Here is a 23771-nt window from a genome sequence, read left to right as displayed (position 1 = left end):
TTTGAAACATTTTGGCGTCATTTTATACATTAACTACAATCCCCATGATGCACTTCTAGTGATGCGCGTGCGCAGACAGGTTTATTTGGAAGACGGACAACCGGAAGCTGCGCTCTGAAATTGCCCGAACGGAGCTGTAGTTGGTAAAGTTTCTTTTCTTTCATATTATGAAAAAGAAAAGGCGTCGTGTCTGTTTCGGGGCAGAGGTTAGCGCCCCTAGTTACATTTACGCTTCTCATGTTGGGTTTATTTGGACAAATGGCGACTTTTTAGTGAGGGATAATCTTACCAGCTAGCTTAGCAGTTTGGCAGCTAGCTGAACTAACGTTAGCATATGGGCCCTCCATTCAGACAGAGCTGCTGCTTATTACTTTATAATGTCACTGTCTGGGACCAGGCTGAGGCGTTTACTGGTCACAAGACGACACACGACCGGTTCAGATGCATTTTAGTAGCTTGTGGACACAGAGCGGGGCGAGATGCGGATAATCTGCCCACACCGAGGCGAGATTAAGATGTTAGAAATCACAGCTGAAACACGCAGGGTTTAGATATTGTGTGGAATAAATGAATAAATGCGTTGTAGTTTTGCTTCACGTATCATATTTGTCTTCGTGGTACAATCGCTTTACAGTTCCTTGTCGCTCGGGGGGAAATGAGGATGTATCTCACTGTGCTGTGACAGAAGTGTGTGTGTGTGTGTGTGTGTGTGTGTGTATGGTCATCATGAGGCGTTTAGAATCTGAGGTTTGTCAAATAACAGTAACAGATTTTTTATAACACTACAAAAGCGATTAACTCGAGTGATCCCGGCCTGTGTCTGATAGAACATTTGGGACCCCCAGCCTGTCCGGTGAACAGGTGTGTGTGTGTGTGTCTGAGTCCTCCTCTGCGTCTCTAACAGGTTATGAAACATCCAGCCTGTGTGGTGTAAACTATAGTTTTGTTTCTACATGAGATGTACAGTATGTTGGAGGCAGGACTGTAGGTAGAGCAGAGCGCCATCTGGTGGGAGGACATCACCGCTGCAGCTGCTCTGCTCAGCTGTCATGGCACCAGAGTGTGTGAGGCAGCAGATTGCATCATAGGTTTGAGTTTGATCTACCGTCAAGATTAAATTTATGATACCTGCGTGTAGAGCAAAGAGCTAAAATTCCTCCCTGGTGTCTTGATCTAATGTATAGTTTCTGAGTTTGCTTTGCTTGTGTCGGCACTATCAGCTGTGATCTGTGTTTCAGCTTGACAGTGTGGAGAGTAAACAATAGGGCCTGGTCATGTAGTTGTTGTTGTTCCTGAGCCCTTTCTGTACCGCTGAACATGTCCTAAAGGAGCCAAGACAGTGAACACAACACTGATTTATAATGTTGTAGCAGATTTGGCAGTTTTGTATTCAAATTGTATCAAAGCTTGGTTACAAAAATAAATGTGCTGAAGTTCTTGAAGTCTGTCTGACCTCAGCCTCAGGGTGAAAGAATGCTGCATAACATTCTGTGCCTGTTGTGTGTTACACCCTCCTGGCTTCAGGGAAAAAGATGATCCGTGTGTGTGTGTGTGTGTGTGTGTGTGTGTGTGTGTGTGTGTGTGTGTGTGTGTGTGTGTGTGTGTGTGTGTGTGTGTGTGTGTGTGTGTGTGTGTGTGTGTGTGTGTGTCTCATATGTGAACCCGTTGCAGGTGTAACATGGAGAGGTGATGTGTCCCCAGCCAGAGGAGTGATACGGGCAGAGCAGCCATGACCGAGTGCTTCCTGCCCCCCAGCAGCAGCCCTGCTGAGCAGCGGCGGGCGGAGCACCCGGGGGGCGTGGCTCGCACCCCCAGCTCCGAGGAGATCAGCCCCACAAAGTTCCCCGGCTTGTACCGCACCGGCGAGCCGTCTCCTCCGCACGATGGCCATCACCACGAGACGCCAGATGCCTACGTGTCCGACGATGACAAAGAGCACAGCAAGAAGAAGAACAAGTTCAAGAAGAAGGAGAAAAGGAGTAAGACACCATGTGTCTGATTATAGTGGAGGTGTAGACGCACTGAAGCAATGCTGCGGTTCACCGTGTTTGGCCTTTTGTCCTGGGCTGCTGTCCACTAAATCAGTGTTTCTCAGGATGTTTCCGTGCCCGCATTTAGCTTCTCTGCCAGGCTGTAGTGAGAGAGGAAGAGATGGACAGTTCCAGGGCACACCCAGAGAGCTCAGTGGAGGTGTGAGGCACAGAGAGAAGCGAGCGCAGATATAATTAAAGGAGACAACAGCTGTTAAGAGGCCGGGCATTATCTTGTGGATATTTGTCTTAAAGGATTTTTAAAAACTCCAGAGCTTGTTCAGAGGCAGAGAGGCGTGAGGTGCAGTGGGAGCTCTGCTAAATCGGTGCCTGACCTCTTTTCCAAGTCCCTGTTCTCCCCCTCCTCTGCTGTCGTCTCTCTCACCCACCTCTCTTCCTGTTTCTGTTTCACTGCTATCATGATTCTGTCGTGGGAGGAGGATAAGTCGGAAAGGGAGTTTTTCATTCTGATCTAATCCTTGTTCTGCCTCTAACTATTGTTTCTTTCCTCTCCAGCCGAGGGCTACGCCGCCTTTCAAGAGGACAGCTCAGCAGACGAAGCAGAGAGCCCGTCCAAGATGAAACGGTCCAAGGGAATCCACGTGTTCAAGAAGCCCAGCTTCTCTAAGAAGAAGGAGAAGGACTTCAAGGTGAAGGAGAAGGGTCCCAAGGAGGAGAAGGCCAAGGACAAAGACAAAGACAAGGATAAAGATAAGGACAAGGATAAGGACAAGAAGTCTAAGGACCTGACTGCTGCAGACGTGGTGAAGCAGTGGAAGGAGAAGAAGAAGAAGAAGAAGCCAGCAACAGAGGCAGAGCCGGTGCCAGTGGAGACTCCCACCTTCAGACCCATCTTTGGAGCGTCCCTGGCTGAGGCTGTCAAGAGAACGGCTCTGTATGACGGCATCCAGCTCCCAGCCATTTTTAGAGAATGTGTGGACTACATTGAAAGCTATGGCATGAAGTGTGAGGGCATCTACCGAGTCTCGGGTACAGAAACCAGGGAAGACTTTGATCTGACCTGATTCTCTCTCCCATTGTTTACACAGGTTCATTCACAGTTTCAGCTGCAGCTCACTAATCTCAACAGTCATCTTCTCCCTCCTCTCAGGCATGAAGTCCAAGGTGGATGAGCTCAAAGCAGCGTATGATCGAGAGGAGTGCCCGTGTCTGGAGGAGTACGACCCGCACACGGTGGCCAGCCTGCTGAAGCAGTACCTGCGGGAGCTGCCGGAGAACCTGCTGGGCCGGGAGCTGGTGCAGCGCTTCGAAGACGCGTGCGGCCGGCAGGTGGAGGCGGAGAAGGTGACGGAGTTCCACAGGCTGCTGGCCGAGGTGGCGCCGGGCAGCCGACTCCTGCTCTCCTGGCTCGTCACGCACATGGACCACGTCATCACCAGGGAGGCCGACACCAAGATGAATATCCAGAACATCTCCATTGTTCTCAACCCAACAATACAGGTCAGAGGGGAGAAGAGGTTGAATTGGTAGTAAACACAAAGACAAGAAATAGGGAAGAAAGGATTAGATGTGGAAGTGAAAGCAGATCAAATCATACTCCATAGCAACAAAGCATTAAGACTCCCTGTTGTTATTGGCTCAGACAGCCGGTTCATCAGAGCAGTCCTGGCCCAGTTTAGACTAACGGCTAATTTATTCCCACTGGGGAGCGTCTCTGAGGCTGCTCCACTTATTCTGAACCAACAGCAGCTGAAGCCAAAACACTGTTTCAATTAATGCTGCAGGTCGGGGGTCACTTAATGAGGCTGCTTAGGTCTACATGTGTTTGTGTTGAAGGAAATGGTGCAGAAACACCACAGCTCAGGGACGACCTCACTTATCATACACACACACAGCGTGCAGCTCCTGTCTGCTTCCTGTTCCTTCCCCTCAGCTTAACTCCTTTGCTTTGTGTTCAGATTGGGAACCGCGTCCTGTACGTGTTCTTCAGCCACGCCAGGGAGCTGTTTGGAGACGTCCCGCTGAAGCCAGTGGTCCGGCCGCTCCGCTGGTCCAACGTGGCGACCATGCCGGCTCTGCCAGAGACCCAGGAGAGCATCAAAGAGGAGATCAGGAGACAGGTGGGTGCAGTCAGACATGTTGTTCCTGAAATGAAATATTAACAATTAGACAGTATGACTTCACTTTACTTACTGTCACTGTAAATATGTGTGTGTATGTTGTTAGGAGTTCCTGCTGAACTGCCTGCACAGGGACCTCCAGGCAGGTGTGAAGGACTTGTCCAAAGAGGAGCGACTCTGGGAGGTTCAGCGAATCTTGACAGCTCTCAAACGCAAACTGAGGGAAGCCAAACGTCAGGTCAGTGTTCACCACAGAGCTATGCAGGATCACTCTGTAGGGCATGGAGTGTGTGGTCTCTACTGCACATCAGGTGTGACATGGATCCCAACTTTGATTTGTCTGACCGTTCTGCTCCACATGTGGCCTGTAGGAGTGTGAGAGTAAGATCGCCCAGGAGATCGCCAGCCTGTCAAAGGAGGATGTCTCCAAAGAGGAAATGACTGAGAATGAGGAAGAAGTCATCAACATCCTCTTGGCACAGGTGAGTCATTCACACACACACACACACACACACACACACACACACACACACACACACACACACACACACACACACACACACACACACACACACACACACACACACACACACACACACACACACACACACACACACACACACACACACACACACACACACACACACACACACACACACACACACACTAAACCCTGCCTGCTTGCCAGGCTGGTATGGAGTAATGTTGTCTGTTACTCGGCACGTTTAGGAGAACGAGATCCTGACGGAGCAGGAGGAGCTGATCTCTCTGGAGCAGGTGCTGCGTCGACAGATCGCTACTGAGAAGGAGGAGATCGAGAGGCTGAGGGCAGAGATAGCAGACATCCAGAGGTGAGAGGAGACAGAGACTCGTTAGATGAATCTGCACAGACCAGGTGTGTCCCAGTGGCTTTGGCTGAGTCATGTTCCTTTTCATTTGTGTGCTCATTTTATTCCGCTGTAGTTCAGTTTCTTAGTGTTTCTGTGTGTCGTGCTACAGTTTGTTCACCGGCACACAGCTGGAATATGCTGAGTGCTGCAGTGTTTAAAATCGCAGCGCTGCGTCTCAAGTAAACTCATGCCTGGGCACACACACACGCACACACACACACACACACACCAGCTGTACGGATGCTTTAATGGCTCCTATTCAAACCAGTGCTGCTTTTCCCAGTCGACAGCAGGGTCGCAGCGAGACAGAGGAATACTCCTCTGACAGTGAGAGTGAGAGTGAGGATGAGGAAGAGCTGCAGATGATCCTGGAAGACCTGCAGAAGCAGAACGAGGAACTGGAGGTGAGAGATCCATCAACTTAGACCAATGCCTGTTGCTTTATATTTTTCTTTGTTTGTCTCACACACTGTCTGGTTTTGTTTCCCTGTAGAACAAGAACACCCACCTGAACCAGGCCATCCACGAGGAACAGGAAGCCATCTTGGAGCTCCGCGTCCAGCTTCGCCTCCTGCAGAGCCACAAACTGCAGCAGGAGCTGACTGTCCAGCCGCCGGCCGAGCAGGCCCCGCCCCCTCAGCCCAGCCCAGAGGCCCGCAGCGAGGATCAAGCCAAGCGCTCCGTCGCTGCCACCGCGGCCCCCTGCGCAGACGCCGCTGCTGCCGCCGCCGCCTCAGCCAATGGAAAGGCTGCCAAAGATCCCTTAAAGCCCTCGCCGAGCAAAGACAGAAGAGACACCAACATGTGAAGTGTGAAGTGCCGTCTCCATGTTGTATTTGGTGGCTGTGCTGTGATTGGTCTCTGCCCCTGGTCGGTTGTCCCACAGTGTCACTCTGTGTCCACTGGAGTTTCCATACTGCAGAATCAGTGAGTTCATGAAACATTTATTAGGATGATTGTGTCTACAAAATGGCCACCGTGAGCGAATCTGTAAAACCACTGTTGGCTTCCTCTCGCTGGTCACACAAATCCAAAACCTCGCTTCCCGTTTCCTCTAGAAAACAAACATAATAAACAGACACAGTGTAGATGCTGTAACGGACAACTGGCTGCTACTGATCCAGCAGGTGGGACCTTATGCTTTCAGATCGTCAGTGCCAAGCCTGTGTGACATAGGAGGTAAAGGAGGATGAAGAGCAGAAGGGGATGATGGCAGAGAGGGTGAGAGGTCGGCACCCCGCCAGGGGAAGACGGAACATTTATTTTTAACTGGACAGGACTCCAGAAATGATCACTAGGTCAGACGTAAACTCACTTCATCCCCTTACCTAAGCGCAAAATTGACCCCATAGGTTAGAGACCACTGTGCCATAACTGAAGATGCCAGACTGGACGAGTCCCCCAGAGAACCACTAACAAAAGCTCTTTGAATGATGAAGAATTTAGGATTGGTCTGTATATTATATATTTAAGTAGTATTCTGAGACAAAACGGAAGACGATTCAAGACGATTGATTTTGAATGACATCATTTTAGTAATATATGGAGATATATATGTATATCTATAAATATATCCAGATGCTTACTTTTCTCGGAACTGCAAAATGCACATCCTGTTAACACGCCTGCACCGTACCTCACACCTGACCAGAGGAGTAAACGCATACACATGGGCAGTAAAGAAATATGCAACAAAAGGACATTCATCACTGTAAAAGGTAGACAAACAAAGAAGGTGGTGAAACATCTGGAGCTGTTACATTATGAAGAAAACACTGATGACAGGAACAAGCTTTTGCGTCATCGCCCCTCTTGCAAAAGGAAAATTTGAAAAAAAATATGTGTGTCTCCGTGTTTGGAGTCACGAGTTCAAAGGAAGATCATCAGTCAATCCTTTCATTTCACAGCTGTCCCATGACTGTTGCAAAGTCCCGTCATTGTTCAGTCTCATATTTAAAGCATCGGCATGGCCTTCTTATGCCCTGTTTCTGTACATTATTGTAAAATTGCAAACATACTGTATTTTCAGCTCTTATATCTTGTCATGTTTTTTTTTATTATTAATGACCTTTATGGAGTGTGCTAGTGTGACTGCCCCCCTCCCCTCCCCCCGCTTTGACCCCAGCGGTCTCACTTGGACTCATGATTCACTATGTTGTCTTTTAATCCTGTGACTGAAACAGATTAATTGTAGTTTGGGCTCATAAGCTTCTCATAAGGTTATTTTCATATTGCTCCAAGCTTTTGTAGCTTATTGTTGCAGACAGAATAATGCTGTGAAGAATAAAGTGTCAATCCAAATCAATAATTTGGTTCCCTTTTTCTCTGACACACTCGTACACACACTCAGTCTAAGCATCCTGTACAAACTGAGTTCTTTTTCAGTTCCACTATATTTAAATTGTTCATTAAATAGCCTATTTGGGTTGTAAATAAAGTCTCTGCTTCCATGTTGGGGGAGCTGCCGTCGGATTGGTCAGTTCGACCAGCTGAGAGATGAAACCAAAGATTTTTTTTTCGGCTTCAACTAGTTTCCGATTTGGAAAGTAGCCATGTCAAGCAGAACAAAAAATACCCAGAATAAGACCAGAAGTCCGCAATAGCGCCTTTAAAATATAAGCATAATTTAAGAAACGCCGTGGACGCAACGGGCTATTTCCAACGAAAATGTTATTCACAAACAAAGGAGAACAATAATCAAACTAGAACAATCCCTCAATGAAATTTATTGCGGATTAACCCGTTTTATTTGCATTGTTTCCCCGCAGACGCAGAATCATTGTTTTGAACGGTGTGTTTTATTTTGAAAGAAAAATCCGGAAGCTGTTTTTATTGACGCTGGTTTATGATGGCAGGTCAGTGTCCGTCTTAGGGGCTGGGTTTGTCTTTTTTTTATCTTAGCAAGTAGAGGAAAAATCTGATCTGTAAGCATGTCGAGACAAAGACACTGAGTGGAAACTAACAAATAATGATTTAGAAACTTTTCACTAGCTCACAATGGCCATCAGGGAGCTCAAAGTTTGTCTCTTAGGGGTAAGTGGCAGATGTTTTTCGCGTTCCATTTTTGTGGGGAATTCCTGCAGTCTGCTGGATGGAATTTAGCGACAACATTTGACTTTAACAGCACGTCGGTTATCGTTTGCTCGCTTGACTGATGAGATAATTACGTCGACTCTTGTTACTTTATCAACTATTGTGTTTAACTTTATTGTTCTAAAGGAAAACTTGTGAAGTAGCGGTCCGCCGATGTTTACTGCAACGTTCAGGGCCCTGCAGTCATTTTGTGATGTCACACACTAAGATTAGTTTTCCTGCGGCTTCAATTGTTGGCCGCTTTTGAATACTTATTATCTATTTTGTGTGTTTGTCGCATTTTGCCGCTGCTCTGACGACGTATCAGCCATTACGTCATTCTCAGACTAGCCGCTATAAGCGAACCGTTTTGATTTCCTGCTGCGTTTGCAAAAAAAAACACAGCAGGAGGAGAAAATGTCTATTTAGACGTCAGGAAAAGTACCAACCATAACGAGTTGTCAGGCTGGCATACCGGAGAGGACCGCAGACATCCGCACCGAACCAACCCGACCAAACACGGGACATACCGATCTGTCGCTGTGTTTCCATTTATTTGCCACTTTTGACTCAAAGTGCAGCGATGCGAGGTGACGAGCAGCTGTCACCATGTCTGATTACGTCTTCAACAGATAGATAGATAATGTCTGACCTGACTGACTGGTTGAGTGTGTGACCTGACAGAATAGAAACACAAATAAAAGGTTAATCAATGACCACATGGATTAATGTGTCACTTTGTGTTTGTAGGACACTGGAGTGGGGAAGTCCAGTATTGTGTGCCGCTTTGTCCAGGACCATTTTGACCACAACATAAGTCCGACAATAGGGTAAGAGCATCCCAACACAAAGAACAAAGATATATTAGTGTACGAGAAGAAATACTGTAAGGAGAGAGAAACCACTCTCTCTCTCACACACGGGGAAAGGTAGTGCCATCTTTGCTCCAGACATCATAATAAATGGTGTCGGCCTTGGCAACTAATTTGTTTCCTGCTGCCCTGTGACCTTTTTTGTAAACTTTGCTCAACGACACAGAGGTTAAACACAGGGGAATTGTCTTTGTGGCCTCACAGAGCATCGTTCCTGACCAAGACGGTGCCCTGTGGAAATGAACTGCACAAATTCCTCATCTGGGATACAGCAGGACAGGAAAGGGTGAGTTCAGCCACAACAGTTTCTATCCCCACTCTGTAGGGGTCAAAGGTCATGGAGCTGTGGTACCATCACAGTGATTCATGTGGATGGGGGGGGGGGGGGGGGGAGAGAGTATGTGTGGCTGAAGCTGACCAAATAGGCTGACTGCAGGGAAAATAAGTGCATGTACTTCCTGCTTCTGTGGAAGTTTGTATCTTCAACTACGGCTTTGTTACCAGTTTTTACTTTTTGTTTGGGACCTGAAATAGATCACAGCACACAGTCTTAACACAAAGTTCATGCTGATACACAGAGATACTGACTGATCCACTCAAGATGCTGCTGACAGAAAATCATCTCTTATCACAACACAAGCTCTCAATTAGCTCCAACATTTAAATACTCTAGTAATTTTAGAATGTTGTTTAGTCTATATACTGTATGTGATCTTGCTCTTATATTTAATTTCTAACTTCTTTTAAAGCTTTGACTGTTGGGTTACAAATCAGCTTGAATGTGATAAACTGATGATGTTTCTTCTGTCTCAGTTCCACTCGTTAGCGCCGATGTACTACAGAGGATCGGCTGCTGCAGTCATCGTCTATGACATCACCAAACTGGTAAGAACACAACGGACACATTTCACTTGAAATGAGGCGATGCCGCGTGATTCACAGCCAACAAACTTCATACAAAAATACACTTCGTGGCTTTGTTGACGGACTCTTGAGTGACTCACTTCACTCACCCACAAAGCGGTGCAGCTGCTGCTAGATCCCCTCGCTTTCACACTACGGGCATTATGTAAAAAAATCATTATTTTCCATCACTCCAGGTTGTTTCCATGAGCCGCTGCTGTCTCTCTTTCCCTGCTGTGTTACTGGAGTCTTGTCTGAAATGCAGTGAATATGTGGAAAGAAAGACATAAAACTGGATGAGTCTGATATTCCCATGTCCGCCCTGGGATGATTGATCCATTTTTCCAGATAAAGGTCACGCGTGCTGATCCTGGATTGGCAGGTTAAAGCGGAGCGTTACCCTTTCCATAATTTCCCATTATTCCTTGTTCTCCAGGACTCTTTCCAGACACTGAAGAAGTGGGTGAAGGAGCTGAAGGAACACGGTCCAGAGGACATTGTCGTCGCCATTGCAGGGAACAAGAATGATTTAGGAGACATCAGGTGGGACGTTTGTCTGTGTGTTTTCTTCCTCAGTGATGCTAAAGTGATGCTGTAATAGTTTGGATCCGGTTTGGCTGCACTGATAGTTCCTCCTTCCAAACGTCATTCGGATGAATCTCCTTCCTCCGTCATTGCGAAATCAACCTCAAGTGACCGTCTAACAGAGAGGGAACGATCCGTCAGGTTCCTGCAGCTTGTGTGTCTTGCTGTCGTCTCCATGTTTGGGCTTTGAACCTTCTCCTTGCTCTCTTACAGGGAAGTGCCTATGAAGGAAGCCAAGGAGTTTGCTGAGTCAATTGCAGCTATTTTCATCGAGACTAGTGCCAGAAATGCTGTCAACGTCGAGGAGCTCTTTCAGAAAATAAGTAGGTTCCCAAACACGCCTTCACGTCGCTCATGTTCCGCCCGTGTTGTGTTTCTGTTCATACTGAGTAACTTTGGACCTGAAGACAAATTCCTGTAAGTGGTTTCCTCTGAATAACAGTGGAAGTTGGCTTGGAGGTCTGGAAGAAGCTGCCCAGATAAATACTTTGCAGGAATAATGATACAGCTACTTACTGTGTCTCTAATGTCTCTAATTATCCTGTCCCGTGTTTCAGGTAAACAGATTCCTCCCCTGGAAAATTCCGAGTTGGACAGCAACGACTCCTTTAAACTGACCCGGCAGCCTCCACCCTCCACCAGGCGATGCTGCTAGTGCCACAAATGGCTGATGAGATTGTCTTCAGCACCAGGGACCCCTCTCCTCCTGCCCCGTCTCCCTGCAGTCCACATCGCACAGTGTCTTACTCCTTGGACAGAGAAGGACAGTGGACAGAGGTCAGCTTCCATATGCAGACCAACCAGACTACAGGGTTTTTTAATGTCAACCAGGTGAAATTCTCCTCCCCAAATTCTCTTTCTTGTAGCATGTTGAGTTCTGATGATGATGACAGGACGTAGAAGCTCACTTTGTCCCCCTCAGGTGGTGTTTTGACCGAATTGCAAAGAAAGCCTTCACACCTCTGTGGCGTCATAAAACATCACAAAGAGGCACAACTCTTATACAGTTTCAACTTAATATCTCCATAATCAAACCCAGAGTAAGTGGCGACTCATCTGGATGATGTCGCTGGGTGATGTAACCTCATCTTCAGTTTCAGAGCCACCTGCTGTGTGCTGCTGATGCTGCTGCACTGCGGCTTTTAGACTGAACACATTACGTTGTTTTAATTGTATTGATTTGTACGGAGGCTGTATTTGTTTCACACACAGCTGTTACTGTTCCTGTTTGTGTCACGTTTTGAAGGTTGTCAGTATTTACCCCCTTTTGGACAACACGTTCATTTGTGCAACTGTGGCTTTACATTCCACTGTGGCACGTGTACCCACACACACACACTCTGCCCGGGTTAAAGGGTTTAACTGTAATAGAGCATCTTAAAGACCTAATACATGAATTACAGTATGACTGCCCAGTAGAAACACTGTGACCCAATCCTAGCTTTGTTTACATCGGAATGTGTTAAAGATGTTTGGTTTGTTTACACGCTGAAATGTTTCACTACAGGGAAGAACAGCCAAACTTTGATTTTTAGCACAAAAGGGCACCGTTAATACTGTTAAGACTTAAATACTGACGTGTTTCATTATTTAAACAAGAAAACCCCCTGAAAGAATAAGTAGGAATATGAGATCGTAAGAAATCGTGGCCTAGGAAAAGGATTTAAGTGTTAGTTCGCTTATGTAAACTGAGATTTTGTGTCATGTTTGCTACTGTTTGATTGGCTGTAGAGTCCTCTGGATTTGACCACTTGAAAAGTTGATATCCGCACTTTTGCGTACAATAATTCAGTATTATTTTTAAGTTTTAGATTTAAATAGTTGCAGTATTCCATAACCCTGATTTGATCTAAGTAAGATTAATGTCACATTTCCTGTAACAGTATATCTGGGTCTACCTTTATATAGGTTGCAAATATGTTTACATTTGTACTGTTGGGTTCAGCATGTACAGTTTGACCTTAAGTTTGTTTAGTAATGGCGTTGGTCTCATTTTGCACATGATTGGTGAATCTGACATGGAAAGTAATAGCAAACTTATTCTGACAATGAATGTGGTCTTGCTCATTCGCATTAACATAACAAGACACGATTAAATCTGAATCCTAAAATATCAGCTTATATTCCGTGTCTTCTATACTGCATCATCCAGTAAAAAATTCATACTGCAAGGCCACATTGCTAGTTTAGTTTCTCTGCAGTTTAACTTGATGACTTCCATAACACACGGGGCTAATGAGTGACAAACGTTCAGGTCCTGCAGCAGCTGTGATCTTGTGATCTTTGTATGTTACACAACTGGTTTGCTGAGAATGTATACTGCCATCTTCATGAGATTTCTAGTGATTGTGTATTGCCACACAGTGCCTTTTGACATGGCTAAACCGTGCATACCGCTAGATCAGCGCACCAAGTACATGAGACTAATTGTATGCCAGTAACCTGCAGCCGTCTTTATGCTGTACGCCTCCATCATGCTACCCTGTATTCTCTGTAGACCAGATTAACTTTTGTATAGTCATTTGTGTAATAAAGTACAAGTAACAGTTCTGTGTTCTTTCTTATAATTAGTTTTCCCCAGTGGAAGGACAGTTCTACAAAAAATACTTTCTGCTTTTATGTTGGCGCTACACTGATAAGAGACCAGGGAGATGAGACGGAAATGGGGGAGAGCCTAAGCAAAGGTCATGCCTTGGTTTAACCTGGTGACGTCATGTGAGCATGGTATGCATCTCCACTGATCCAGACGGACACCTAAGGAACCGACGCCAAGAGAAAAATGCCACAACATAGCGCCACTCAATAGATGAAGGCTTTAGTCCAGACTGAGCAAACAATGTGCAAACAGTGTGACATCATCCGGAACCGCTTGAACTGAAAGTCAGAGGAGCCGTATCGCAATGCTTAACTTTATTTGCACCTCTTTTACGTGAGCAACTCCAACTTCAAAAACAAATCAGAGGAAGCACGCATGAGAAAACACTATTTCCTATTTCGGCTCATATTGTGTTTACAAACCCTTTGAAAAGCTGTAAATAGCACAAATTAGATGCAGAGTGTAGCATTCCACAGGGTCCAACTCAGCACATTGTGGTGGATTACCCTCTCAGCAGCTTACTGGGGGGGTGGGGGTCTACACTCCCTGTCACCAAGATGGATTTAACGCTTGCTAAAGTTGTCCATGGACCTTAACAGAGAGGAGCGTAATACTAATAGATTTGAAACTGATAGTCTTTAAGTCACACAAGTCTATAAACATTCTGTAAATTTTCTGAATGTCTTTATTTTAATGATGTGTAGTTATGATCCCATAACAGCATCACAGATTCCCGAACTGTATTGACTTTGTGTTTCCAGAGAGGTTTGGGATTTGTTCCCCGCAGGATACTGAGCCTGTTTGGAGCCAGGTCATCTAGTGGCCGCTGGAGGAAGTGCATCCTGAGGTACTTCCTTCCACATTTGCTTTTGAATTCATATCAAATATGTTTGCTTCTCCACAGCAAGTGTGAACGTAACGTATGTCCATTATGGCTCAAAATGTTGATTGTTATCAGTGTGTGAGGGTGGAAAAACAATAATTCACTACAGTGTATGGAACAAACGGCACTACTATCCAAAGCCACATTACATTACATTACCATCATTTGGCAGACGCTTTTATCCAAAGCGACTTACATTACCACCCTTCGCAGAGGGGGGAGCAATTAAGGTCTCGGTGCCTTGCTCAGGGGCACCTCGGCAGGGGCTCGAATCGTCGACCCTCCGGTTCCAAAGCGGAAGCACTACCCACTGAGCCACTGCCTGTTACATTACACATTACATTACACATTACATTACATTGACCTCACATTCACCCATTCATACACACATGATGACCTGCACATCAGGAACACTTGGACAGGCTCCTTAAGAGGGCCCGGAATCAAACCATGAACATTCCAATCCCTACACAATCACTCATCCTTTGTGACAATGCTACACATTTACCCAGTCCTATAGTTTTTTTATATAGATGTTGTTGTACTTCATCTTGGTGCTTGCAGTTCATCTCAAATTGCATGCAAAATGTTGCACTTATTGGTGTAATTCACCCCTAAAAACATTGGAGAGTCACCCCAACATTCTTATACAACAACCTTTCCTTGTCCCAGATATGGGTCTTTTACGAAAATATGTCAAAAATTAGTCATTTACAAACAAAAATAACACACAGTGGTCACACAAACAAGGCTGATAATTTGTCATGATTCTGGCCATGTTCTTTCTAATCATTATTTATGAAGTAAAAGAGAAATAGTGAAAGTATTTGCCCTACAAGTATGACATTACAAAGAGTTCAAAACTGAGTGTCAACAGTGTTTCAACAGGTTTTTCTTGGTGTTTTCAGTTTTCTGCTCAATTCCAACATTTTGCACTATTCAAAATGTAATAAATTGCGTCTGTTTAACAGTATGTAATACCGGGATGTCAAACTGCATCATGGACATGCGAAGAGATGAAAGAGGTCAGAGGTCACATGTGTCATATGGTTAATTAGCCCACAAGTGACTACACATTACATCAAATGAAGCAGATGAGTTCAAATTAAAGCAGAAACCCTAACCCACGTTACTCCTTTTAGGTCTAATGACCAACACTTGTTTTTCTGTGCACATCATTCCCTTTTCTGTGTGCTGTTGCGGCAGGTACAGACCGACTCGGCAGACTTAGTTAGGAGGCTTTCGTGTCACTTTCGGGCTGTTTCTCGTCTTTCCTAACTCGTTTAGAGAATCATATCTAATCGCATTAGCGGAGCCACGTGGACGCGCAGCGGGCAGAGCGGCTGGCTCGGCCCCGGCTCGCAGTGGGAGTGGAGCGGGCACATGCTCGGTGTCAGAGCTCAGTCAGCAGCATCGCGCTCACAGGGGATCCAGGATCTCCACTGTCAGTTAGCCGCGCAGCCGAACTCACCGCAGCCCCCGCCGCTAAAATGTCAAAGTTGGAGCAGATTCTCGTCCTCGACCCTCCCGTCGACCTCAGATTTAAAGGTAGGTGCGACTAATTCTCCCGGTGTGTGAATTATTAGACGCATACCGGAGAGTTACCGGGCTGGAATGACTGCACGGTGCCTCAAACGAATCTCGCTTGCTCGTTAGCTAGCTAGGTAGCCTCCACCGCCATTTTAAGTTAGCCAGGGAGCCGACGGGCCGCTGCGAGTCCTCGCGCTGGAGTGACGCGGAGAGCCGGCGCAGCGTGCACTGGGACGGGGTGTCAGTCGTTTCTATCTGACAGCACACTGCGGAGAGCTGTCTGAATGTGTGTCACTCGCACATATTGGCAAAAATGGAGTCAGTGTGATAACGAGTTCCATCTGTCAGCGGCTTCACTTCACCCGCTGCCCTGTTAGCAGCGCTGCTTCCCGGGGACGCAGCGAGCCTCTCCCCTCAGACGCTCCGGCTGGTGGCCATGGAGTACCGGAGGCGATAGCGAATGTGTTTCACTCCTTTAAACCCCAGCTTGAGCCGTCAGTCCCGGGTGTCCATCTCTGGAGCCTCTGAAGTGACTGACACAGGCAAACTTTACAAACCTATAATGTAACGTTGAGCGGCTATTTGTAACGTTTGGCTCGTTCTGCTCTCCTGACTCGGGACTGCGTGTATACATTATAACATGTTAATCAATAATCGACAACGCTGATGTTCATAACTTATTGATTGGCTCCTGAATCTTATCGGGACATTGTGGCCCGCTGGTTTCCTGGAGGGACCGTGATGTGTCAGTTAGCGCGAGGCTAGCTTGGCGAGGCTAGCTGGCTGTCTGCGTAAAAGTTCTTCTCCGTACATTCTAACGCATATATGAACGCTACACGGGGCTGTTTATGATTTTATAGCGTTAACTCGACCCGCTCCTCCTTTCACACACACTCTCAGGTCAAACCCGGGTCTGTTATGGAGTCAACTGTTGCTCCTGTAACCTGATGAGGTTGTTACGTGTCCATTAGCAGCGCTGCTTGTTACCTGAAGGCAACACTCACATACACACACACAAGGAAACATAATGGCAAAAAAAGCTTAAGTGTCAATGCAAAGGCTGTCAACTGAGGGCTGATTACTCAAACAGTGAACAAACCGTGAAGTGGTCGAGTTTAATCAGCATTTTGAACTCATTTGTCTCCACCATGATTTATTTTGACCCAGAATGTTTCTCAGCATTTCTCGTGTTTGTCCCAGATAATAATCCAGCTCTAGTTTCTGCAGAAGCATCATGGCCCGAGTCTGTCAGAAGTGCTCCTGAATGAGCCCAAAGAATGTGCTGCAGGTCCTGAAATCTGACTGAAAGGCTGCAAGACAAACACACACAAACAAACACACACAGGCCAGACTAGAGGACTGTTGGAAATGTCACCAGTTCAGATGGCAGAACTGCTGCTGGATAACGTTTGATGGTGTGTTTGTGCTCTGTTTACCCTCTAAACATCCATAATCACACACACCCTGTAACATTTGACTCTGGAGATGCCAACATTACATATCTTGTCTTCCAGCTCTGCTTGAGCTCATAAAGGTGTTCTTGTTCGGCCCTCAGTTGAACCTGACACTGATCCTCCCTGTAAGTCTGATGGCAGAGACGCGGTCCATCATAATCTGATCACACGCCTCATTTGAACTGATTAAGGAATTCTGCCCTAATTACAATCAGTCACAGGTTTGACATTTTCTCTCATCTGATTAAGCGTTCAGCCATTGTACTCTGGCGTCGTCACAAGGCTGCTGATACGACAGGTGATGTCAGGCGTGTTTAAGATGGATTCACTTACTTTACTACAAGGGCGAAATATGGACTTTTTTGTATGACATGCACATTCTGATGACTGGGTGACGTCCCTGCTATTCATCTATCACTTAATAGGAAATGTAAAGCATAGAATGAATGGAGAAGTAGAAGAAGAAGCTTTAACTACTGAGTCAAACTTTATGTTAGTGTTGTCGGTGCTTTTGTGTAGTTTGAATAGGCCTGATTTTTTAACCTCTTGTGTATGCAAACCTGTGTTGAAGGCATTATGCAAAGAGTGTGGCTTCTGTGTCCTGGCACAGAGCTATTGGTCGCAGCCAGAAGCAGAGCCAATCACTGAATCTGTCACTGTTTCTGTATTTTGAGTGAGAATGCAGAACAACATGGAGCGGTTTTCTGATCCGTCTCTTCAAAGTGTGCCGAGGCAAAGCAATATGAGGAGGAGGAGGAGGAAGATGACCACAGCTCCTTTGCTGTCACAGACGCGGAGCTAAATCTGTCCGTGTGTATCTGAGCGCCGGTCTGTTTTGGAGGCTCTGTTGGGATTCCTCCTGCGAGCTGTGGAGGGCAGCCCTCCTTTCCTCCGCCCGTATTTTTAGAACGGGGCCGGCCTGGGGGACCCTAACTCGGCACACACACGGCGAGATGAGAGCGCGGTCACGCTGCCTGAGCAAAGGTGGCATCTCGGAGTCGGGGCTGAGGTGGGCGTAGAGCCGACGCACACAGCCGCTATGCAGGATTCAGCTTTGGTTAGAGCAAACTCCGAGATGACTGAGCTCTGTTCAATTTGCACACAGGCCATTTCTTTCTTATCTCAGGTCGCTCTGTGGAGTTTGTCTCCTTCCATTCATCTCTATTGACTGAAGTGTGTGTGTGTGATCTGTATCTGCTGGTGAGGTATAACAGCGTATTCTTTAGAAACGGTTACTACGCTTTCATGTTTACTACAGCAAGAACCGGCTCCACACACAAACCTCAGATGGCAGGCACAGGTGAGCTGTGCCGCTGTAACGATGCTGGGAAGGTTTTTCAGGTTTGCAGGAATGTGTGACTCACCTGCGTGGAACACAAAGCCCCACTCATCAGCCTAACCCCCGGTGTTGGCCGTAGCCGGGCGGGGCCGCTCCAATCTGGTCACGCTTTGCTTCTTATCTCTGAGCGCTCCGGCGTGGAGCAGAGCTGAATGCAGCCCTTTGTGAACCGCACGGCCCCCAACAAACTTAGGAGTGTGTGTGGAGCAATTTCCACAAAAACACAAAGGGGTTCAAAGTTTGGCGGAATTAACAGAAATTCATTGAAAGAAGGCTACACGTGTCGGGGACAAGGGAAGTTCTTTACTGTATCCTGAAGTGTTTGTCCAGCTCCTCCTCCACAGGCCACAGCTGCTGTCACCACGGGCGACGGGCTGTTGATCGCTCTCCAGGCTTTGGGCCGCTAAGTTTACCTTCACATCTTCTGACCTCCTGTGTCGACGGAGTGTTTACATATGAGTTAATTTGAATTCATAAGAAGCTGCAGCAGCACTAAAGTGTTTTAATCCAAATAGACCCAGAACCAGCAGTTTACTGATCTGAACTGAGGGTGAGCTTGAGTGCGAGTCCGAGTCCGGGTCGTTGGTTGCATGCACTTGGCTCAGGCAGATGTTTAAGGTGAACAACAAAGTGAAACATCACAATACACAGATATAATAAATAAAGACGTTGTTGTGGAAGCTATAGACTTAGCTCCATCTCAGGCTGTGTTGATGTCATGGTACCCACTGCTGGTTTATCATGGGACAGGCTGCTGCTGGTTTATCATGGGACAGGCTGCTGCTGGTTTTTGTTGCCAGCTCTCAATTGTGCTGATCGAGTTTGGGGTCCTCTCTGACTTGGCAACCGCTTGTGTTTACGTGGCCGATAAGAGGCCGGGCCGTGCTGACCCGGGTTAGGATTCTAATTTGAGCAAGCAAACACGGCGGTCACAAGATGGAGAGCAGGTTATTGATCTGCTGATATCAAACCTGCACAGCACAGGAGCTCCAATATGAAATCAGACTGTCAGACGGGAATCAAGCTAAACTTGTGTGTGTGTGTGTGTGTGTGTGTGTGTGTGTGTGTGTGTGTGTGTGTGTGTGTGTGTGTGTGTGTGTGTGTGTGTGTGTGTGTGTGTGTGTGTGTGTGTGTGTGTGTGTGTGTGTGTGTGTGTGTGTGTGTGTGTGTGTGTGTGTGTGTGCGCGTGGGGTATTCATCTCTTGGTTCCTCTGGTCTCTCTCTCCTCCAGGTCCTTTCACAGATGTCGTCACCACCAACCTCAAACTGAAGAACCCCTCTGACAGAAGAGTGTGTTTCAAAGTGAAGACGACGGCGCCGCGCAGGTACTGCGTACGGCCAAACAGCGGCGTCATCGAACCGGGGGCAACCGTCATCATCTCTGGTGAGTTCCCTCAGATAAACACGACAGAGAGGCGGGCGAGCTGAAGCACACAGAGGTTTAGGCTTCATGGAGTGAGAGAGACGGAGGAGAAGTGAGAGGGAGAAGCAGCAGGATCTGTTCAGCTGAAACAGAAAGTTCAAACATAAAACAACAAGACTACAAACACTGAGATTCTGAGGTTTCCCAGCATGTTACATCAGAACAGACGTGCATATAGTCACATACAGTTGGTTGATCACTTCATCCACAGGCAGCACCGGTGTGTGTTCCTCAGCAGTGATTGAGTTTGTGTTTGATGGTCGGACCCAGAAAGTGTGCAACCAGCCAACATCAACCTTCATGAAGCATCAGTAGATTTGAGGCGAATTAAAATAATGTCCAAACTGTTTAATTCTATTTGCATCAGGATCAGGCAGCCACTTAAAGGTTCCTCCGTGAAACGCCAGTGAGTTGATAGAATTATTCAATCAAAGAAAAGCAAACATGTTAACTCATCAGGGCTCCAGCTGCTGCCTCTGGTTTAAATGCCTGAGTTCTGAGGTCTGAGGTGACCTTCCAGATGTTTCCTCTTGTTGTTGTGTTTGTCTTTACCGTGTTCTGACGCTGTTGTTGTTGTTGTTGTTGTGTTTCTCCACAGTAATGCTTCAGCCCTTTGACTATGACCCCAATGAGAAAAGTAAACACAAATTCATGGTGCAGACTATCTTCGCCCCACCAAATGTCTCTGACATGGACTCGTTGGTGAGTGATCTTAATTTATGTCCACAGCACTTCTATCCTCCTTAAGTGAACACGGCAGCTTGTCTGCAACACACACACACGTCTCATTCTATAAAGATATAGGTTCATCATTACTGTATGTTGAAGAAGAAGCCAGTTTCCCCAGTGTCCAGCAGAGGGCAGCAGAGGCTCATGTAGTAACGTCACACGCTCATGAGGCGGCTCGCCTTGAATGAGGAGGAACACAATCCAGGAAGTGTAGTGGAACAAAGGTGGCTGACAGGGAAGCCAACTGGGAATTATACCACACAATCAATGTATCCTACTGACACACACACACACACACACACACACACACACACACACACACACACACACACACACACAGATGGCTTCATAAATGTGTGAACTGGTTTGTTTCAAAGCCACTAAATCACTAAATGTGTATAAAAAACCAAAGTAACATCTGAAACCTCATCACTCCCACATCCGACTGCTTTCTACTGGAACAGTGTGTATCTGTCTTTGTAAAAAAAACAACACCCTCAGGATTAAAGTGAGTGGACAGATGTGCATTTCAGTGTTTGAGCTTAGAATTGTATAAATTAGATTTCTACCTCTATGTAATGTCAAAGGAGTCAAAGCTGCATTGCATGTGAATTGCGTGTGTGTGTGTGTGTGGACAGACTCCAGCTGCTAGCAGTTTGGGCTGATGAATAACATGCACATTTTTCATCTCCACCAGTGGAAAGATGCAAAACCCGATGATCTCATGGATTCCAAGCTGCGATGCGTCTTCGAGTTGCCTTCTGAAAACGATAAAGTGGTAAGAGGCTCCGCCGCTCCTTTCCACAGGGCTGCAGCCTGAACCATCTGCTGCTGTGTGAAGGGTCGCATTCAGACGGGAGGTTTATTCATCTGAAGCAGAACAGAGATATACCTTCAGTTAATGGAGAGTCTGAATCTGAGAGCATGTAGAGAAATGTGTGTTTGAGTGGGGAGATGTTGCTTTCTATAAAGTTCTGATGAATCTAAACTAAACAACATAAAGAGAGTTAGTAGTAAATAAAGAGATCTTATCCTGTTCCCCTCCTCCTCCGTCCCCCTCCCCTCTCCCCCCTCCCCCCTCCATGTACAGTACAATAGTTGTATTCCAGTCATGCACTGCTGTGTTTCCCCATGTCGTCATGCCTGTCGCACTAAACAAAGCCACATCAAGCGTGATGTTTTGTAGGGACTCGTTTCCTCCGCGCTCCCTTTGATCCTGCACCGTGTGACTCCGGCTCCCGGACAAGGCTTCCTTTCTTCGTCTCCGGAGGCCAAACTCCCTCCGCTTAGCTCAGGGACATGCCAGGTTTTCATCTCTCTCTTTCTCTCTCTCTCTCTTTCTCTCTCTCTCCCTCCCGCCTCTTTCTCGGGCAGAATGACGTGGAGGCGACCAAGGCGGCCCCGGTGATGAACTCCGCAAAGTCCGACTCCTCGGCGACCGCGGCGAGCGGCGGCGCCTCTATGGACGACGCTGAGCTGAAGAAGATGCAGGAGAAGTACAAGAGGCTGCAGGCCGACATGAACAAGCTGGCCGAGGAGAACAGGCAATTAAAGGTTGGACATATTTACAAATGGGAGTAATGAAACCATTTTTTATTGCCCCCATTAAATGTGCTCATGCAGTTCACAAAGGTTAGAGTTAAGAGCCCACATGAAGAGCAGGAAGCAGAAGGAAACCACCAAATACACTCTGCAACCAGTAAATGTGACTTAAAGATGTGCTGCCAGCAGGAGTCTGCATCAGCATCAAACTGCCTGCTGGGACATCGCTGTCCCACTGAGAGCAGGAATCAGAACCACAGACTCCAGGTCCAGAGTCCAGGAGCTGTGGTGGGGCAGCTTAAAAGAGCAAACAGTTCTGCCACCAAATCAGTTACACCTCACATCTCAGGGCCTCTCCTCACCTCACATCTGCAGCTCAGGGCCTCGACTCCGATACGGAGTGAAGGAATCAAGCGTTCCATCGTTTGCTCTTATATGTGAACTCTGTTGTTGGTGTTTGATTTCACCTGATGAATCTTGCATATGTGAACTGGGGCTTTCCACAGAATACTGCTGGTTTACTGTGTTTTGCCTCAGTGTGCACGTCAGCGTAGCCTCTGTCGCCTCACGTCTCCTCTTGGTGCTTTGCAGGACGACGGCGTTAGAATGAGAAAGGCGACCCGCTCGGACCACATGACATCAAACTCGACCGGTCTCCTGGGCCGAGAAACCAACGCCGCCTCCCTGCCCTCCCTCCTCGTCGTCATAGCAGCCATCTTCATCGGATTCTTCCTAGGGAAGTTCATCTTGTAGACTGGGAGACGCATGCCAGCCGTATCCCCCCTCTACAACCCCCCCGGCTCCGGAATCAAAAAAAGGCCTGGAAAAAAAGCGAGAAGTCTTTCTGTCGCCGTGGCCGACGCGTCTGTACAGCATCATCATCCCGAGGCGTGGCCTTTTTACTATCTCACACGGTTAGTACACGCAGAGAGCAGAGACAGACAGACAGACAGACAGACAGACAGACAGGTGAAAAGTGATTGCTCCCCCCTTGTTTGTTTTCTGTTATTGATGGCTGGATAGACAGGTAAATGTGTCGGGACAATGAAAGGTTATAAATACTCAATCAATCAATCCACATGGAAGACAGCTGAGAAGCACGGCGACCATGGGCCAGACCAGAACAGAACAGTCACAGGTTTAGTTCCCTCTCTGTTGTTTTTAATAGGAATTGAATGGAATGTTAGGTGTCTTGTAAATGTTGTTTTAAATCCTTTTAAAAACAAAACAAAGGAGAAAAGAACTTCCATCAGAAACACCTTGCTACCTGTCGCTGGATTGCCTCTGAAGTCAAAGTTTGTTGAGTTTGTAATTTCTACTTTTTCTCTTGGAATGTTCAGGTCCAGCAGGGGAGTTAGGTGCCTCCTTCCATGTACACTTCTGTCCTTTCCTATTCCTGACAACACCAATGCAGACTTTATTATATTATTATTATTATTATTATTATTATTATTATTATTATTTCATTACAGATCTTATTATATTACTTCTGAGGCAAATGACTGAAATAAGGTCTCCATTCTTAAAATCCTGTTCCATGGTATTAAGCATTGAAGAAATAAAAATGAAAAATGTGGTTTTGACAGCCGTCTCTGTGTTTGTGTGAGCCTGGACACACACGCACACGCACACGCACGCACACGCACACGCACACACACACACACACACAGCTTCACACTTCATGAGCTTTCTTTGGCTTTGACTTCATTGTTGCCAGGGGAAACGTCTCTAAGCTCAGTCTGACATCTCTGTAATGAACTTGATTTTGTTTTGTTGCCATCTTTTTGCGTCAGAAGATTCAGATTCAACTTATTTTTAGCGATCCTGTCACTGCATTTGGAA

At 46.6% G+C, this 23771-nt stretch overlaps 3 protein-coding genes across 3 annotated transcripts; all 3 read left to right on the top strand.

The window, feature by feature from the left end:
- Nucleotides 1-64: 64 nt before the first annotated feature.
- Nucleotides 65-6807, top strand: ralbp1 (ralA binding protein 1). The gene is made up of 10 exons (XM_076148310.1): nucleotides 65-143; nucleotides 1672-1979; nucleotides 2547-3020; nucleotides 3142-3491; nucleotides 3950-4111; nucleotides 4218-4349; nucleotides 4483-4593; nucleotides 4841-4962; nucleotides 5285-5405; nucleotides 5495-6807. Exons 2-10 carry the CDS (start codon nucleotides 1730-1732, stop codon nucleotides 5807-5809), a joined length of 2037 nt encoding a protein of 678 aa, XP_076004425.1. The 5' UTR covers nucleotides 65-143; nucleotides 1672-1729; the 3' UTR covers nucleotides 5810-6807.
- Nucleotides 6808-7864: 1057 nt separating this feature from the next.
- rab31 (RAB31, member RAS oncogene family) lies at nucleotides 7865-12979 on the top strand. Its single transcript, XM_076148309.1, has 7 exons — nucleotides 7865-8034; nucleotides 8824-8903; nucleotides 9150-9231; nucleotides 9759-9830; nucleotides 10285-10391; nucleotides 10647-10756; nucleotides 10991-12979. The coding sequence occupies exons 1-7, from the start codon at nucleotides 7999-8001 to the stop codon at nucleotides 11086-11088; spliced, it is 585 nt and encodes a 194-aa protein (XP_076004424.1). The 5' UTR covers nucleotides 7865-7998; the 3' UTR covers nucleotides 11089-12979.
- A 2265-nt stretch (nucleotides 12980-15244) lies between these two features.
- On the top strand, nucleotides 15245-23512 carry vapal (VAMP (vesicle-associated membrane protein)-associated protein A, like). The gene is made up of 6 exons (XM_076148336.1): nucleotides 15245-15460; nucleotides 19467-19619; nucleotides 20257-20360; nucleotides 21085-21165; nucleotides 21762-21941; nucleotides 22521-23512. Exons 1-6 carry the CDS (start codon nucleotides 15403-15405, stop codon nucleotides 22680-22682), a joined length of 738 nt encoding a protein of 245 aa, XP_076004451.1. The 5' UTR covers nucleotides 15245-15402; the 3' UTR covers nucleotides 22683-23512.
- Nucleotides 23513-23771: the final 259 nt, after the last annotated feature.

Source organism: Genypterus blacodes, unplaced genomic scaffold, assembly GCF_046128005.1.
Source record: "Genypterus blacodes isolate CSIRO-AG114 ecotype Tasmania unplaced genomic scaffold, CSIRO-AGI_Gbla_v1 ptg000005l_1, whole genome shotgun sequence".
Taxonomy (NCBI): Eukaryota; Metazoa; Chordata; class Actinopteri; order Ophidiiformes; family Ophidiidae; genus Genypterus; species Genypterus blacodes.
The sequence above is the reverse complement of the archived record's forward strand: the minus strand, read 5'-3'. Positions and strand labels throughout refer to the sequence as shown.